Below are 18,160 nucleotides of genomic sequence, written 5' to 3'. Positions count from 1 at the left end.
AAAGTCAACACACACACACACACTCAGCACACACAAGCAGTACACACACACACAGCACACAGTCAGTCAGCACACACACACACACACACACACACACACACACACACACACACACACACACACACACACACACACACACACACACACACACACACACACACACACACACAGTCAGCATACACAGTCAGCATACACAAGCAGAAAACACACACACACAGTCAGCATACACAAGGAGAACACACACACAAGCAATACAAACAGTCATAAAACATTACACTGTCAGCACACATAAGCAGTACACACACAGCACACACAAGCAGTACACACACACACAGTCAGCACACACAAGCAATACAAACAGTCATAAAACATTACACAGTCAGCACACATAATCAGTACACACACAGTCAGCACACACAAGCAGTACACACACACAGCACACACACACAGCACACACACGCAGTACACACACGCAGTACACACACACAGCACACACAAGCAGCACACACAAGCAGCACACACACAGCACACACAAGCAGCACACACACAGCATACACAAGCAGAACACACACAGCATACACAAGCAGAACACACACAGCATACACAAGCAGAACACACACAGCATACACAAGCAGAACACACACAGCATACACAAGCAGAACACACACAGCATACACAAGCAGAACACACACAAATAAGCAGCAGCTTCAACTCACGCTGCTCTGTCACTGTCTGTCTCCGTTATTGCAGCACGTGGTAATGTGTATCTCTCTCCTCTTCTCTTCTCCTCCTCCACATTCATGAGGTGGGGCACTGGTGGACGAGCTCATTCTGCCTGGTAGGGGTGCTGCTATAGTTCCTGTCTCCTCTGATTGAACTTTATGTGATCTAATCACTAAGGTATAGCACTGGACATTGCACAGAGCTGGAGGAGAGCTGTAAAAAGCAGCACTGAGCAGAAGGAGATAAATAGATTTTTTGGCATGGGTAACAAGCCACTGTGCGTACCCCCTGCAATGGTCTGGCGTACCCCCAGGGGTACGCGTACCGCATGTTGAGAAACCCTGGGCTATAGGAAGCATTTCAGATGCTGAAACCAGGATATTTAACAAAAAAAGTGGGTATCCTGAATAATTTACTGCATTCTACTGCGTTATTACTGTTCCTCTTTAAATATTTACATGTGCTTTAGTTATTTTATGTTCTCAGCTAATTCTGCTCTGTTAGCATTATTTAGCTGTTTTTTTCTGTGATTGATGAGCTTCTTCAGTAGGACTTCTGGGAGCCGCGGTATTTATGTCAAACATGACACTGGGACTTGTGACTTGAATTAGGAAGTACATACTTCATTAGTATATTATGGCTGGTCTTGTGCTCCTTCACAACGACCTTTAAACTTACAGACCTATGCTGGAATTAAATTAAATACTAAACACAATGCTAACAAAATGATGTACCCAGTTGGGCTGATTCATGAGGACAAGCACAGAGAAAACTTGAGCAGAAGTGGAGACTCTGTACAAAGCCACTAACCAGTTTTCAGAAAATAAAACAGGAATTTTGCCTGGTTGCACTGGACATCTTGTCTTAGTGTTCTTCGCACCTTTGGGGAAATAATTTCAAAATCCTATCCCCCCCCCCCCCCCCCCCCTATTATTTCAGAATCTCCTTCCCAGTGTTCTCCTCACAATTTTTTTTCAGCTGGGTGGCATGAAAAAGTAGCGGGGTGAGATGAGAGAGTGCAGGGCCGGAGCTTCTCTGCACAACTCTGCATACAGCAGAGGAGGAAGTGAGCCCATGACAGCCAGGTGCTCACCAAAACTAGCCGGGTGGAGAACTCAGCTAAAAAGAGCCTGGGGAGAACACTGCTTCCCAATAATTAACCCTGACCAACTCCCCCCCCACCCCCCCCAAAAAAAAATCGGATGGTGAAGATTCAGCTATGTCACCCAGCAAGATCTTCTGGCTGGATCCTATGGGTCTAATGAAAGTAGGTGTGGCACCTGATGCCACATGAACCACCTGTTCACCCTGTCACACAATGCTACAGAATGCATGGCCACAGCAAGGGGTGGCAAAGACAAGCAACAATGTATTATGTGATGCGGTACAGGCTATTTAAACCTGCCATTGTCACAGCATTGAAAACTCTTGCAAGTCAATTTGAGGGGTGCTTTGGAGGTGGTGAGGGCACAGCTTGAATTAGGCAAGTGGGTAGGTGAGGATTCCTAGATGGAGAGATACCAGAAATTGGCTTTAAACAACTTTCAAAAGCATATTAAAAAAAAAAAAAAAAAAAAAAAAAAAAAGTTCAAATCCACAAAACATAATGATCCCATTATTTTCAATGGATCTAATGGAATAGATACAGCAGTCACACTAGTAGCTTGGGCTCTGGCGGAGGATGATCAAATCCACTCTACTGCAGACCTCATCGGGCTGAAAGCCACTACTGTGTGTGTGCGCAGTGCCAGTAAGTGGACTTTCGGGAGTCCCACCGCTGGATCACCTCTAAAGCCCAATCTACACGATACGATTCTTTGTACGATTCGATTACAATTCTATTTACGATTCAATTAAATCCGACATGTCCGATCGGGATTCAATTCAATGCAATTCGATTTGCCATTGTTTTACAGTTGAGTTGGCTTTAGGACGACATGAAGGGAAGACCCTTTAAGATCCAGAGGCTTCCCCTTCCCGAGGCAAGTACCCCCCCCCCCCCCCCATAGGGGCACTTTTTTCCCTTCAGGTTCACTTTAGGCCCCTTTTACACTTGCCTTGCAAGTGTGCATTGCGTTACCCCGTTTTACCACAGGGTAACCCAACGACAACGCAAGGCAAAAGGGTCTAGCACACGTACGGAGCCACATTGTGCCGGAAGTGCCCGATAGCCTGCTAAGCCGCCACAAAGTCAACAGCGAATTACCGAATTTGCGATACAGTGGTGGTGGAAGTAATGAAAGTCAATGGGCGACGCCAAAATTTTAAATGTTGGTGGCGGTGTGGCGTGCATGCGCAGAAGGAAAATAATACAATGGGGAAACCCAGAAATCCCAGTGACTTCCTGTCTAGCAGGGAGTGCATCACTAGGCGAGGGGCAGGGAAGGGCATGCAACGCCATGGATAGGACAAGCAGCACTCTGCTGCTGGGTCATATGAATGCAAATTTGTGCGTTGTGGGCGGAGCATCACATGGCAAATGCAATGGGCAGGTGTAAAACCAGCTTCAACAAGCCTAGATTAAAAACATTAAAATGTAAGTGTCTGAAAAAGCACTAACCTGGAAATACACAGTCCAGTATGGAATAAGTGCCAAAAAGACTGGTATGATTTTTACAAGTGCCTTCACATCTTCTACTTTATCTTCTCGAAAAGGTCCTCCACGAGAAGCTTTGGCCAAATCCAGCATACCTTGATTATTCCTAGGTGACCCATTGGTTTGGCTGCTTAAAAAAAAAAAAAAATTACTCATAAATTTCTACATTAGCATGACTGGCAATATTTTCAAATACAAGTAGAAATGTGACCTCAAAAATAAAACTATGCATATTGCCTACCTACAGATTTAAGGAGTGGTTAAGACCAACTTTTGCATACAGATTTTCATGGTTTTATGCAAAACACGTGTTTTATAAAGTTTACCATTTTATAAATTTGCAGGAAAACAACATGCCCTTAGAACCCCCATTAAGTTTGTTTTATTTAATGAATACTTTCATTTACTGTTCCCATTAACACTATATGGTGGCATCAGGGAGACAGAACTGAATGCAGTCCAAACCCAAAGGCAGCATCAAGGCAGCTTTACTACCATTCCATAAAACTTGTCTGCAATGCTCTTCTCTTTGGCATACATGAAAAAAAAGGACACGTGGACAAAAAAAAAAGTTGCAGGGGATTGCCGCTAGTAAAATATTGCTAAAGTTGGCAATATTGGAATTGGATTTTGATAGTAAAACATTGGTAATATTAAAGGTATACTGTAGGGCAGTGCTGTCCAACTGGCGGCCCGCATCCGGCCTGCCAGGCTTTCTGCTGCGGCCCCCCCTGCTGTGGCAGTGTTAGCCCCGCATCCCCCCACCTATAACCCCCCCCCACCCCCCATAACAACACCCCCCCCCCCCGCCCCCCCCCTGGGAACGAGTTAAGGGGAGCAGAGCAGAGAGGGGCTGTAAATATTACACATTGTAGCAGCCGATCCGACTGCACTTTGTGAGCAAATCTGCAGCCGATCAGACTGCATTTTGTGGGCAAATCTGCAGCCGATCCGACTGCATTTTGTGGGCAAATCTGCAGCCGATCCGACTGCATTTTGTGGGCAAATCTGCAGCCGATCCGACTGCATTTTGTGGGCAAATCTGCAGCCGATCTGACTGTATTTTGTGGGCAAATCTGCGGCCAATCTGACTGCATTTTGGGGGCGAATCTGCGGCCAATCTGACTGCATTTTGGGGGCGAATCTGCGGCCAATCTGACTGCATTTTGTGGGCGAATCTGCGGCCAATCTGACTGCATTTTGTGGGCGAATCTGCAGCCAATCTGACTGCATTTTGTGGGCAAATCTGCGGCCAATCTGACTGCATTTTGTGGGCAAATCTGCGGCCAATCTGACTGCATTTTGTGGGCAAATCTGCGGCCAATCTGACTGCATTTTGTGGGCAAATCTGCAGCCAATCTGACTGCATTTTGTGGGCAAATCTGCGGCCAATCTGATTGCATTTTGTGGGCAAATCTGTGGCCAATCTGACTGCATTTTGTGGGCAAATCTGTGGCCAATCTGACTGCATTTTGTGGGCAAATCTGCGGCCAATCTGACCGCATTTTGTGGGCAAATCTGCGGCCAATCTGACCGCATTTTGTGGGCAAATTGATTGCATTTTGTGTATAATTCTGTGGCTAATCTGGTTGTACTTTGTGGGGAATCTGATATCACCCTAATTGCATTTTGTGAAGAAATCCTCTGCTAGTCCCCCCCCTCCCCGTGTGGGGGGGGGGGGTTGTTGCGGGAGTCCAGAGGTCTGCCGGCCCTCCACCATGTGGTCTGGAGAAAAAATGGCCCTCCGTGCCCATGAAGTTGGACAGCACTGCTGTAGGGGGTAGGGAGAAAATGAGTTGAACTTACCCGGGGCTTCTAATACTCCCCCACAGACATCCTGTGCCCGCACAGCCACTCACCGATGCTCCGGTCCTGCCTCCGGTTCACTTCTGGAATTTCAGACTTTAAAGGGGTTCTTCCACGAATGGAGGAAAAAATAAAAAGTGGTTTATGCATAAATTAAACATCCTTCTAAAATAGTGTAAAAAGTTTTTTGTTTTTTTTTAAATGAATGGTTTCATCAATACAACATGTAATGTAAACAGTGACGTATGAAGGACTGGGACGCTAATCCATTTGTTAGGCGTTTTTTTTAACGTTCTTTTCACAACCATAACTCCTGCTTAAAGAGAACTTGCACTGAGTAAAATTATTTAAAATAAACACATGAGGTAACTTCAAATGAACATTACATAGTAACCTTGCCATCAGTTCATCTCAGAAGGCCACCATTTTCTTCTTACAGTGATCCCTTCCAGTTCTGACAACATTTTGTCAGAACTGAACTATATCAGTTGCTGTCAGTTACAGCTGAGAGGAGAACTGATGTGTCTGTTTCCCTATGGCTCAAGTGGGCGATGTTACAGTTTAACAGTGTGCTGACCAGGAAGCTGTTATGGGGTAATGGCCATTTTCAAAATGGAGGACGGAGAATTCCATTGATCACAGTGGACAAACAGGATGCAGGAGAGGAAAAATAGATTGAGTAGTAGACTACACAGGAGGTAAGTATGACTTGTGTATGTTTATTTTGACTTTTAATGTTCAGTTCAGGTTTTCTTTAAGTAGTTTTCAGTGGTATAACCCACTTCTAGCAGGAATCGCTTTTACAGCCCTAAGGCCTCGTTCACATCTGCTGCGCTGAAAAACGTGTTAAAGCGCATGGTAAAAAACGCATGCGCTTGTGCGCGCTTTAGTCCGCGTTTCTGTGCGTTGCGCTGCGCTTCTTTAAAGCACGTTTTGCTTACTGTAGCAGCAGCAGTTGTCAATAAAACTTTGTTTTTGTATGTAAATGTATTTTTTTCTCCAATTAGGGGTAAAAAACGCATGCGCTTCTATGCGCTAAAAAAGCGGACCGATTCACTTGCATTGCTGTGCGCTTTCCAGCTCAACGCACAGAAATGCCTGCAACACTACGTTTCTGTAACGCTGCTCAGCGCAGCGCATAGATGTGAACCAGCTACATTTAGTTACATGGAAAAATCAATACCTTGCTGAACGCACAGGGCAGTGCGCTGTGGAAAGCGCACAGAAACGGCCCTGATGTGAACGAGGCCTAACAGCTCCGCTGAGCTGCTGAATATGTGTTTACATTGTTGCTAGGCAACCAGATGCCATGCAGACACTCAATTGTGAAAAGAGTCATAAGCTGCTGGGAGAATGAATCAGTCCCATCTACACCATATGATTCTTTGTCAGATTTGATTTATTGATTTGATTCAATCTGACATGTTCAATTCATGATTCGATTCAAATTGAATCGAATCATGAATCAGACATGTCAGATTGAATCAAATCAAATCAATGAATCAAATAAAATTGAATCGAATCTGACAAAGAATCATATGGTGTAGATGGGACTGATTCTCCCAGCAGCTTATGACTCTTCACAAACGAGTCTCTGCACCGGGGTCTGGTTGCCTAGCAACAATGTAAACACATTCAGCAGCTCAGCCATTAAGCTATAACAGTGATTCCTGCTAGAAGTGGGTTATACCACTGAAAACTATTTAGGCAGGAGTTATGTTTGTGAAAAATAAAAAACACCCCTAATAAATGGATTAGCCTTCCAGCCGTCATCCATCACTATTTACAATACATCTTATATTGATGAAACCATTCATTTAAAAAAAAAAATGTTTACAATATTTTAGAAAGACGTTTAATAGTTTATGCATAAACCACTGTTTATTTTTTTCCTTATTCGCGAAAGAACCCCTTTAAAGTCTGAAAACCACTGTGCCTGCGTTGCCGTGTCCTCGCTCCCGCTGATGTCACCAGGAGCGTACTGCGCAGGCACAGACCATACTGGGCCTGCGCAGTACGCTCCTGGTGACATTTTATCTGCCCATTTGTCCTGGTTATCACAAGATTTTAATTATGTCCCTAGTACAAAGTATGGTGACAATATATTTGGAAATAAAGGTGTATTTTTTCTATGCTGTGGTTTCCGGTTTCTCATTGCACACTACCAATGATTACAAGCCCTTATTAGCAACAATAAGAGTAATACACCCTCATTGCATACATATTTAACCACTTAAGTACCAGCAGTCTCTGTCCCTTTAAGGACCAGAGACTGCTGGTACAATAACGCCGGATTCCCGACGAATCGCAGCATATACCCGCCGAAGCCGCAGTGATCCTGAGGACAACCACTCTGCCTGTCTCTATGACAGCAGAGTCATGTGAGCCAGTCAGGAGCCGCTTTCATTGGATCCTGACCGTGTCTATCAATGTAAGCCAATGGGAATTGCTTACATTGACAGACACGGCCAGGAGCCAATGAAAATCGGCTTCTGACCCGCTTACAGAGCTCTGCAGTCATAGAGACTGGGACACGCTGGGGATTCAGGTTTTTCTATGGATTGTGACTTTTTTTTATAGCACGGATATCCTTTTTACAACTTGTTTTATTTGTAATTGTGTTTTTCATGTGATTTAGAGTAGCACATCTTTTTGCCTGGTCCCAATTTTATCTATATACACTTTTTGTGATTTAAACATTACGTATGTGAGGGGTGTTATAACATTCAGGAAGATTTTAATCATGATTTTGTTTTTAGTGGATCAGTCCACAATAAATTGACATTCATTTGATCACTTTAACATTGGTTTTGGCCATTTTTTTTCATTTATGTAGTAACTTTCCCTCATGTGGGTGACTTTTCTTGGTGAATGTTTATGCTTTAGCCCCCCAAGGGGGTAACAAGTGTATCAACACTGATGAGTGCAGGCTCTTGAGTTTAGTAAATTACCTCTGCATATATAACCCTCAGTAAGGCCCCATTGACATTGAGGCGTTTTTTTTTGCCAACGATTCCGATTGCCGATCAGCAAAGTGCAGCTGCAGCTATTATCGCAAACGCGCTACATGCAGCATTTTCCCAGTGATAGCATCATGATTCTCTTTCACTAGAATTTCCCAAAACACAATCGCTAAAAAAATAAATGCAAAATCATGATCACTAGGCGACTGCAATTTGCATTTACAAGTGTGAACGGGGCATTTAGAACATTACACAGAAATCAACTGCCAGCAGTAGAGATGTCACCACCTGTGATAAATATCAGAATGTAAATAAGGTAGAGGAAATATTTTACAATTGGTAAACACTGACTAAATTTTTAATTGAATATTGTAAAAAAAAAAATTTTTTATTAATTACGTTATTTTCACTACAGTTCCTCCTTAATATAGAATTATAAGAAGTGTACCATACATACATGTTTCCTGAGCTTTCCGTAGAACGCTTCCGCCTGCAGCAGGTGTAGCCCAGTATTCGGAATAGGTCAGTGAAGGCACTTCCATTAGCTGGTTTAGTAACAAAGACAGTTCTTCCACAGATGAAGACCAGAAAAGCCACTATAATACAAACTGCAGGGATAATAAACCCAATAAGGAAGTTCACATTCTGCTGGACATAGGCAACTCCAGAAAAAGCCAGGATTGTTCCTAAGTTAATGCACCAGTAGAACCAGTTAAAAAATCTCCGTGTCGCCTCCGGCCCACAGTCCTTCACCTGAAAAGACAAAAAAGTGAGTTTTGCTCAGAGGATAGACAGCTCTTTTTCTATGCTATGAACTGTAACACAATATAGGACAATATAGTTAAGAGAGCCCTACATAGTAAGCTGACTGTATTTTCAGTGTAATCCATTTGTTGACCCTTGTTAATAAAGTGGATTTGTCCCCTCTGGCAAGCTCTAGGCAGAACTAAACGTCAGAGCAATTGTGCAGAGCGTAACCGGATGCAGTCCCAAAATGTGAGAGAGGGGATTTAAAGTAACTAACATGTTCAGCCTTATTTCTCCTATCCTACAAGTTCCTATATCTGTTCTAATGTGCTCTGGCTTACTGCAGCCTTTTCTAGTTGCACTGTCTCTCTAATATATTGCATCTTCTTTTCTTTGTCAAGCTTTGTCCATCCAGAGAGGAAGGAGCTGCCTCTGCTGTGATAGGGACAAATTATACACGCCCCCTCCAGGCTCACTCCTGTGTGCTTTGTTTATTTCTCACTCACAGACAGGTCCCTGCTCTCAGTCTCAGTGTCTGTGAGGCTGAGGAAGGAGGGAGCTGCCTGTTCACATGCTGACAAATTGTTACCCAGACAAGTGCAGAACCCAGACTCCTGGCTCAGAAGAAACAGATGTGTTTATAAAGGAGTCTGAGGATTCTTGTCACGCTTCAGTGGCACAGAGCCGCAGAGGCAGAAGGTAAAACTTTTTCTAACTTTTTCTAAACTTACACGTAACATCTGAAGGCTGCACTCACTGTGTAATAAAACTTGTCATGCAAACATAAGGCAGTATACTCATACCTCCCAACTTTTTGAGATAAGAAAAAGGGACACTTAAGCCACGCCCTTGCCACACCCCTGATCACGCTCCTGTCATACCCCTAGTCACTCACACCATGAAGATTTCATAAGAAAAATAGGTTTTATAATTCAAACCACACTGATCCTTTCTATCCTGGTTCATTTTCCTACATATTAACATTCTACAATTAGTAATATATCAATTTAAAGGATGGGAATAAAGTTTAAAATCAATCAAAAACATTTTTAGTAGAGACATACATATACTTACATAGAAAGAAGGATAAAGTCCTAAAAGAGGGACAAATGTGAAGGACAGAGGGACAGGGCACCCAAAGAGGGACTGTCGCTCCAAAAGAGGGACAGTTGGGAGCTGTGCTTTCATGCAGGGAAATGTCATCAGATCACTGAAACTGAACCCCCCCCTCTCTAAATTCAGTGACAGTGTGCCTGCTAAAATCAAATGAATGACTCATCAGCAGCCTGAAAAAGCATCAGGAAGGCAGCTCACTCAGCTGGGTCTTTATTTCTTATCTCCTGGTCTGTCTACAGGACTTGGTGAAGATAAATAAACACAGGATGCCTGTGTTATATTCCCCAGAGATCAGCAGCCTCCTCTGCACGTGTCTCCTCTCTCAGTGCAGAGTATATACAGGATCTGCTCAAAAAATTTAGCATATTGTGATAAAGTTTATTATTTTCGGTAATGTACTGATAAACATTAGACTTTCATATATTTTAGATTCAAATACACACAACTGAAGTAGTTCAAGCCTTTTATTGGTTTAATATTGAGGATTTTGGCATACAGCTCATGAAAACCCAAAATTCCTATCTCAAAAAATTAGCATATTTCATCCGACCAATAAAAGAAAAGTGTTTTTACAACAAAAAATGTCAACCTTCAAATAATTATGTTCAGTTATGCACTCAGTACTTGGTCGGGAATCCTTTTGCAGAAATGACTGCTTCAATGCGGCGTGGCATGGAGGCAATCAGCCTGTGGCACTGCTCAGGTGTTATGGGGGCCCAGGATGCTTCGATATATCAGCCTTAAGCTCATCCAGAGTGTTGGGTCTTGCGTTTCTCAACTTCCTCTTCACAATATCCCACAGATTCTCTATGGGGTTCAGGTCAGGAGAGTTGGCAGGCCAATTGAGCACAGTTATACCATGGTCAGTAAACCATTTACCAGTGGTTTTGGCACCGTGAGCAAGTGCCTGGTCGTGCTGAAAAATGAAATCTTCATCTCCATAAAGCTTTTCAGCAGATGGAAGCATGAAGTGCTCCAAAATCTCCTGATAGCTAGCTGCATTGACCCTGCCCTTGATAAAACACAGTGGACCAAAACCAGCAGCTGACATGGCACCCCAGACCATCACTGACTGTGGGTACTTGACACTGGACTTCAGGCATTTTGGCATTTTCCTCTCCCCAGTCTTCCTCCAGACTCTGGCACCTTGATTTCCGAATGACATGTAAAAGTTGCTTTCATCCGAAAAAAGTATTTTGGACCACTGAGCAACAGTCTAGTGCTGCTTCTCTGTAGCCCAGGTCAGGCGCTTCTGCTGCTGTTTCTGGTTCAAAAGTGGGTTCATGCTTCCATCTGCTGAAAAGCTTTATGGAGATGAAGATTTCATTTTTCAACACGACCTGGCACCTGCTCACAGTGCCAAAACCACTGGTAAATGGTTTACTGACCATGGTATTACTGTGCTCAATTGGCCTGCCAACTCTCCTGACCTGAACCTCATAGAGAATCTGTGGGATATTGTGAAGAGAAAGTTGAGAGACACAGGACCCAACACTATGGATGAGCTTAAGGCCGCTATCGAAGCATCCTGGGCCTCCATAACACCTGAGCAGTGCCACAGACTGATTGCCTCCATGCCACGCCGCATTGAAGCAGTCATTTCTGCAAAAGGATTCCCGACCAAGTATTGAGTGCATAACTGAACATAATTATTTGAAGGTTGACTTTTGTTTTAAAAACACTTTTCTTTTATTGGTCGGATGAAATATGCTAATTATTAGAGATAGGAAATTTGGGTTTTCATGAGCTGTATGCCAAAATCATCAATATTAAACCAATAAAAGGCTTGAACTACTTCAGTTGTGTGTATTTGAATCTAAAATATATGAAAGTTTATCAGCACATTACAGAAAATAATGAACTTTATCACAATATGCTAATTTTTTGAGAAGATCCTGTACATTGCAGGGATTCTGTTGAATAATGCCCCTCCCTCTTCCTACTAGATGGCCAGAGCAGCAACAGCATTGGCTGTTGGAAAGTTGCTGCTGCTGCTATTAGCCAGAATCTCCTGCTCTGCAAGGAGGGTGGGACTAGTCTCTCCTCGCTGTGAGGATTGCTCCCCTCCACGTGACACCGTGAGGGAGGAGTCAAAACAGAACTGCCACGGTGAGACCGTGACAGTTGGCCCTACTGGTATACTTCCTGTTTCAGCGGCCATCTTTACTATTTACAAAACAGTTTATAAAACTGTTATTTTATTGCCAATATTGCGGTGGAGAGCTGAAAAAAATGTCACAGAGGGGGCTAGGAGATGTCCCCGAACAGGCTGATAGGTTTATTTATATAACATTTCTTCAATATAGATTCTCTTTAATCCACTATACTAAGAAAGGATCAACAAGTAGATTACACTGCGCTTAAGTGCAGTCACCGTACTATATCGCTCCATCTTTACTTTAACAATTATATACCCCATTTACTATGAAGTATAGAAGCACTAAGGCCTGGTGCACGCCAGAGGAGTTTTTCTGAGCGTTTTGAGTTTTTAAATCTGCTGCTAATGTTATCCTATGTGTCTGTGCACACTGGAGCAATGAGGTTTTCTAAAAAAAAAAAAAAATAGCATAACATTGGGAAGAGCTTTTAGAGGTTTCAAAAGCTCTTCCTAATATAATGCTATGATTTTTTTTTACAAAACCTCATTGCTCCAGGGTGCACAGACACATAGGATAACATTAGCAGCAGATTTAAAAACTCAAAACGCTCAGAAAAACTCCTCTGGTATGCACCAGGCCTAAATATGTAATTTTAATTGATCATGGGTCACATTGAAGGAAAGCCAAATTCAATTAGACCCCGTGAGTAATCTACATGGTGTATCAGTGGGCCAAGAAACATCTTGAGTAGAGGAAATATCAGTTTTTATCCTCACAGGTTTGGATGTGCCCTATATTCATTCAAGCGCAAAACCAATGGGTGGTTCTTGATGGTTCACATTATTAAGGATTTTTCCCTCACCTGATCCATGCTGAAAAATTCAGACAGCCAGAGGAGGCATCTGTTCAGATGCTGCATGTGTTCTATTCATTTTTTTTTATACAGTATAGTGTTGAAGTGGACTAATGTACACATATTTTTGCATAAAAGTGTCCATGAAGTCTGAAAAAATGGGTGCAAAAATACATGCGTGTTTACTGTGTATACAACCATGAACCCAAACTCAATATCTTTAGATTGTGAGCTTGCAGGGGCAGAGCTCTCTCCCTTTTGGCTCTTGTTAACTACTGGATATCTTGCAACTGTCACTAACTTATGATACCGTCTATCACTACTATATTACGTACCAACATCTATTGTCCGGTACCGCATATCAATTTCTGTATATTATGGACTAGTTTTGTTTCCTTTATTGTACAGCGTCACAGAGGTTGAGGGGTCTATACAAATCAATAAGTGTGGTAGGTTTTTTGCCATAATTGTTTTGCTTGCCTCACATTGATTGACGATCCCTAGCAGCTACAACCTTATAACACCACCACCATTGAATTCATACTCCAACCTTGTGGAAAGATTTCTGTAACTAAACCATCCTGATTTTCATCACTCCTAGACAATTACCAGCAATTGCAAGGAAATTGAAGATGATATTACATAGGGCAAACCCATGGGGAATGGGCCGCACATTGCTGTAGATGACACACACACACACACACACACACACACACACACACACACACACACACACACACGGTGCAAAAGCTATACTTTACCTTGTAAGGGCACTCCTGCAATTACAGACACTGCTTTCACTCTTTTTCAAGCAGAAGCACATCTAAACGTTGGCGAAGGTTACAGCAGAGGAAGTGAAAAGTCAAATTCACAAACAGGACATACTGTTTTTCTAAGACAAAAATCCACAAACATACAGACTGGTTCTACCAGATTCATGGGCAAACCCAGAGAACGATGCAGCAATAGTTTAGTCAGGATACAATGAGGGCCACTACTGCCAATTCCAATAACCCGGTCACCTCCCCTGTTCCATTGGTGGCACTGCACCACCACACATGCTCAGAACATGTAAAGACTGTCACTGCAACAGTGAACATGACTTGTAAATACCATACTCTCTTCACAACATCAACAAACCTACTAAATTGATCTATCAAAACCATGCTAGACCCCTAAATATGCATGTTGCATCTGATAGCTATTTGAAGTCACATGGCAAAAATGAAGGGCAATTCAGAAACACTTTCAAACTGAATGATCTAATGGATCTTATACACATCATGCAAAAGCATTCAAAGTTTCTTGTTTTCCCTCTCAGTGGCTAATTTATCAAAAAGAGCAATCAGTGGAGCAGTTCAGAGAAATGTTGTTTCTATTATGATACCCATACACCATTAAATATTTTAATAGATTTAATAATTACATCTATAAAACCATAAAATTGGACAAAAATATTAAAAACTAGTAGGGATGGCCCTGGTTAGGAGAACTCATGGAGAAGCAAGTGATCAGTTAGATCAGCTGATAGATTTGTAAGGCTCCGATTTGCTGTTAAACCAGGAAGTTATCACAGCAAATCAGACCTTACAAATCTATCAGCTGATCAAATTGATCACATGCTTCTCCATGAGTTCTATTAATCAGGGCCATCCCTAAAAACCAGACCTCTCAAAAAAAAAAAAAAAAAAAAAAAAACCCAGATCGAGTAAGGCCCGATTCACATTAGCGTTCCCTGTCCGGATCCGCCTGATCGGATACGGACCGTATACTGTACAAACGGAACGTTCGTTTTGCATAGCAATGCAAAGTCTATGCAGACGTTCACACGCGTACGTTCCGTACAGAAAAGAGCCGGATCGGATCCGGACTCCGGACACTTTTCCAACATGCGCTATTTTTCGTGTCCGGATCATCCGGCCCACGCACCCGGACCGGAGCCTGACTGCACCATCCGGAAATAGAAACCTATGGGGAACGGAAAGCACAGAACACACAGGATACAAACACCTGACGTTCTAACCCACTTCCTATGCGCATGTTAGCGGCCATTTCAGATGGGGACACATGGGCAGCAGTGGAGCAGCAGTGACCTTACGTGCTGGAGCTGTTTGGCAGTATGTCGGAGGTGGAGGTGAGGCCTAAACAGCGGAGGACCTGATTCTACAGGTGCACCAGGTGCACCTTCTGCTGACCCCAACTATTTTTTATTATATTTCGCGGTTTTTACCACACGGATCCGGATGGCAGCCTGATGCATACGGACCAGATCTGGATCCGATCCGCATAGGAACCGTACGGTTCCGATCCGGATCAGGTCCTGATCCGATCCGGACCGTTTGCATGCCAAAACGCAAATGTGAACGCGGCCTAAGTCAGATCTAAAATCTTGCTTTGTAAACTTGTGAGCACAGCAAGTTCAGATTTCAGCAGTTCACAATGAACTGCCCTCAGTCAATCAGCGAGTAGGAGGAATGTGGGGGGGGGGTTGTACAAGCTTCCATTTCATTGCCAATGTTCCAAATAGAGCCAGTCTGAGATAAGATTTAATACAGCAGAAACATTCCTGATTAGATAGGAGTGCTTGCAATTCAGGGCGAGGTTCCAGGCTGCATAATGAACACAGTGCAGTGAGTAAATGGAATATGGTTTTGTGGCCGACAATCACTCTTAAAAAAATACAAATAAATTAGCTGATGGTATATCTGAGCCACAAAGCTGGTTGGAAAGAATTACAAATATCTTGGCATAAGACTATCTGCATTCAACAGTTTGCCTGGGGTTAGATGGAGAGATGGGAAGGGGGGAAGCAATGCAACTACTGCGCCTGCAACAAAATCCTGAAATGTCACTGAGGAAGAAAATACGTTCTGTACAAGCCTGTCTAGAATATATAGATAAAAATGGCGTTTACAGGAAATAATCCTCAATTCTCTTGGGTCCAAGAATAAAGCAAGAAAATGGATTAAGCCACTTTGAAACCAGCCAGTAACTGTCAAGACAGTTAACTGTCAAATTCTAACAGCTTCACTATGTGACGAGCTTTGGATAAACATTCACAAACGCTATGAGAGTGAAGCAGTTCAAAAAGCGCTAACCCCAGCAATCCACAACTGCACTTCTCAAAGCAAGAAAAAAAAAAAAAAAGGAAAAGAAAAAAGGAGAGCCAAAAAAGCAGGTAACTAGAGTTAAATCAAGTTTATCAAAGTGATAGCAGGAAAATAGGCCAACCGATTACCTACAACTCATGTAAAGTTACATTGCAAATCTAGACTTGGCAAGCGTCAAAAGCTTAAAGAGAACCTGAACTGAAAAGAAAAAGTCAAAAATACCATACACAGGTCTTACTTACCTTCCGTGTAATCTACTCAATGGCCTCAATTCACTAAACGTATCTCCTGTCTTTAACCACTTGAGGACCACAGTCTTTTCGCCCCTTAAGGACCAGAGCCTTTTTCTCCATTCAGACCACTGCAGCTTTCACGGTTTATTGCTCGGTCATACAACCTACCACCTAAATGAATTTTACCTCCTTTTCTTGTCACTAATACAGCTTTCTTTTGCTGCTATTTGATTGCTGCTGCGAGTTTTAGTTTTTATTATATTCATCAAAAAAGACATGAATTTTGGCAAAAAAATGACTTTTTTAACTTGCTGTGCTGACATTTTTCAAATAAAGTAAAATTTCCTATACATTTGAGCGCGAAAGTTATTCTGCTACATGTCTTTGATTAAAAAAAAAACCATTCAGTGTATATTTATTGGATTGGGTAAAAGTTATAGCGTTTACAAACTATGGTGCCAAAAGTGAATTTTCCCATTTTCAAGCATCTCTGACTTTTCTGCGCACCTGTCAGGTTTCATGAGGGGCTAAAATTCCAGGATAGTACAAATACCCCCCAAATGACCCCATTTTGGAAAGAAGACATCCCAAAGTATTCAGTGAGAGGCATGGTGAGTTCATAGAAGATTTTATTTTTTGTCACAAGTTAGCGGAAAATGACACTTTCTGACAAAAAAAAAAAAAGAAAAAAAAAAGTTTCCATTTCTTCTAACTTGCGACAAAAAAAAATGAAATCTGCCACGGACTCACTATGCTCCTCTCTGAATACCTTGAAGTGTCTACTTTCCAAAATGGGGTCATTTGTGGGGTGTGTTCACTGTCCTGGCATTTTGGAGGGTGCCTAATTGTAAGCACCCCTGTAAAGCCTAAAGATGCTCATTGGACTTTTGGCCCCTTAGCGCAGTTAGGCTGCAAAAAAGTGCCACACATGTGGTATTGCCGTACTCAGGAGAAGTAGTATAATGTGTTTTGGGGTGTATTTTTACACATAACCATGCTAGGTGGGAGAAATATCTCCGTAAATGACAATTGTTTTATTTTTTTTTTTACACACAATTGTCTATTTATAGAGATCTTTCTCCCACTCAGCATGGGTATGTGGAAAAAATACACCCCAAAACACATTATACTACTTCTCCTGAGTACGGCGATACCACATGTGTGGCACTTTTTTGCACCCTAACTGTGCTAAGGGGCCCAAAGTTCAATGAGTACCTTTAGGATTTCACAGGTCATTTTGAGAAATTTCGTTTCAAGACTACTCCTCACGCTTTAGGGCCCCTAAAATGCCAGGACAGTATAGGAACCCCACAAATTACCCCATTTTAGAAAGAAGACACCCCAAGGTATTCCGTTAGGAGGATGGTGAGTTCATAGAAGATTTTTTTTTTTTTGTCACAAGTTAGCGGAAATTGATTTTAATTGTTTTTTTTCACAAAGTGTCATTTTCCGCTAACTTGTGACAAAAAATAAAATCTTCTATGAACTCACTATACTCCTAACGGAATACCTTGGGGTGTCTTCTTTCTAAAATGGGGTCATTTGTGGGGTTCCTATACTGCCCTGGCATTTTAGGGGCCCTAAACCGTGAGGAGTAGTCTTGAAACCAAATGTCGCAAAATGACCTGTGAAATCCTAAAGGTACTCATTGGACTTTGGGCCTCTTAGCGCACTTAGGGTGCAAAAAAGTGCCACACATGTGGTACCGCCATACTCAGGAGAAGTAGTATAATGTGTTTGGGGTGTATTTTTACACATACCCATGCTGGGTGGGAGAAATATCTCTGTAAATGACAATTGTTTTATTTTTTTTTACACACAATTGTCCTTTTACAGAGATATTTCTCCCACCCAGCATGGGTATGTGTAAAAATACACCCCAAAACGCAATATACTACTTCTTCTGAGTACGGC

General features: G+C 42.4%; 1 protein-coding gene across 2 annotated transcripts in view; it reads right to left on the bottom strand.

Annotated features, from left to right (window-relative positions):
- The window catches only part of SLC15A4 (solute carrier family 15 member 4), a 100,372-nt gene that overhangs the window by 54,809 nt on the left and 27,403 nt on the right, over nucleotides 1-18,160 (bottom strand). The window contains exons 2-3 of one of the 2 annotated variants that reach the window (XM_068271600.1): nucleotides 8,546-8,841; nucleotides 3,284-3,449 (exon numbers count right to left, since the gene is read on the bottom strand). In XM_068271600.1, the coding sequence (XP_068127701.1) occupies nucleotides 3,284-3,449; nucleotides 8,546-8,841 (462 nt within the window). The remainder of the gene's footprint in view (nucleotides 1-3,283; nucleotides 3,450-8,545; nucleotides 8,842-18,160) is intronic. The other variant, XM_068271601.1, reaches the window with a different exon arrangement.

Source organism: Hyperolius riggenbachi, chromosome 1, assembly GCF_040937935.1.
Source record: "Hyperolius riggenbachi isolate aHypRig1 chromosome 1, aHypRig1.pri, whole genome shotgun sequence".
NCBI classification, from domain to species: domain Eukaryota; kingdom Metazoa; phylum Chordata; class Amphibia; order Anura; family Hyperoliidae; genus Hyperolius; species Hyperolius riggenbachi.
The sequence above is the reverse complement of the archived record's forward strand: the minus strand, read 5'-3'. Positions and strand labels throughout refer to the sequence as shown.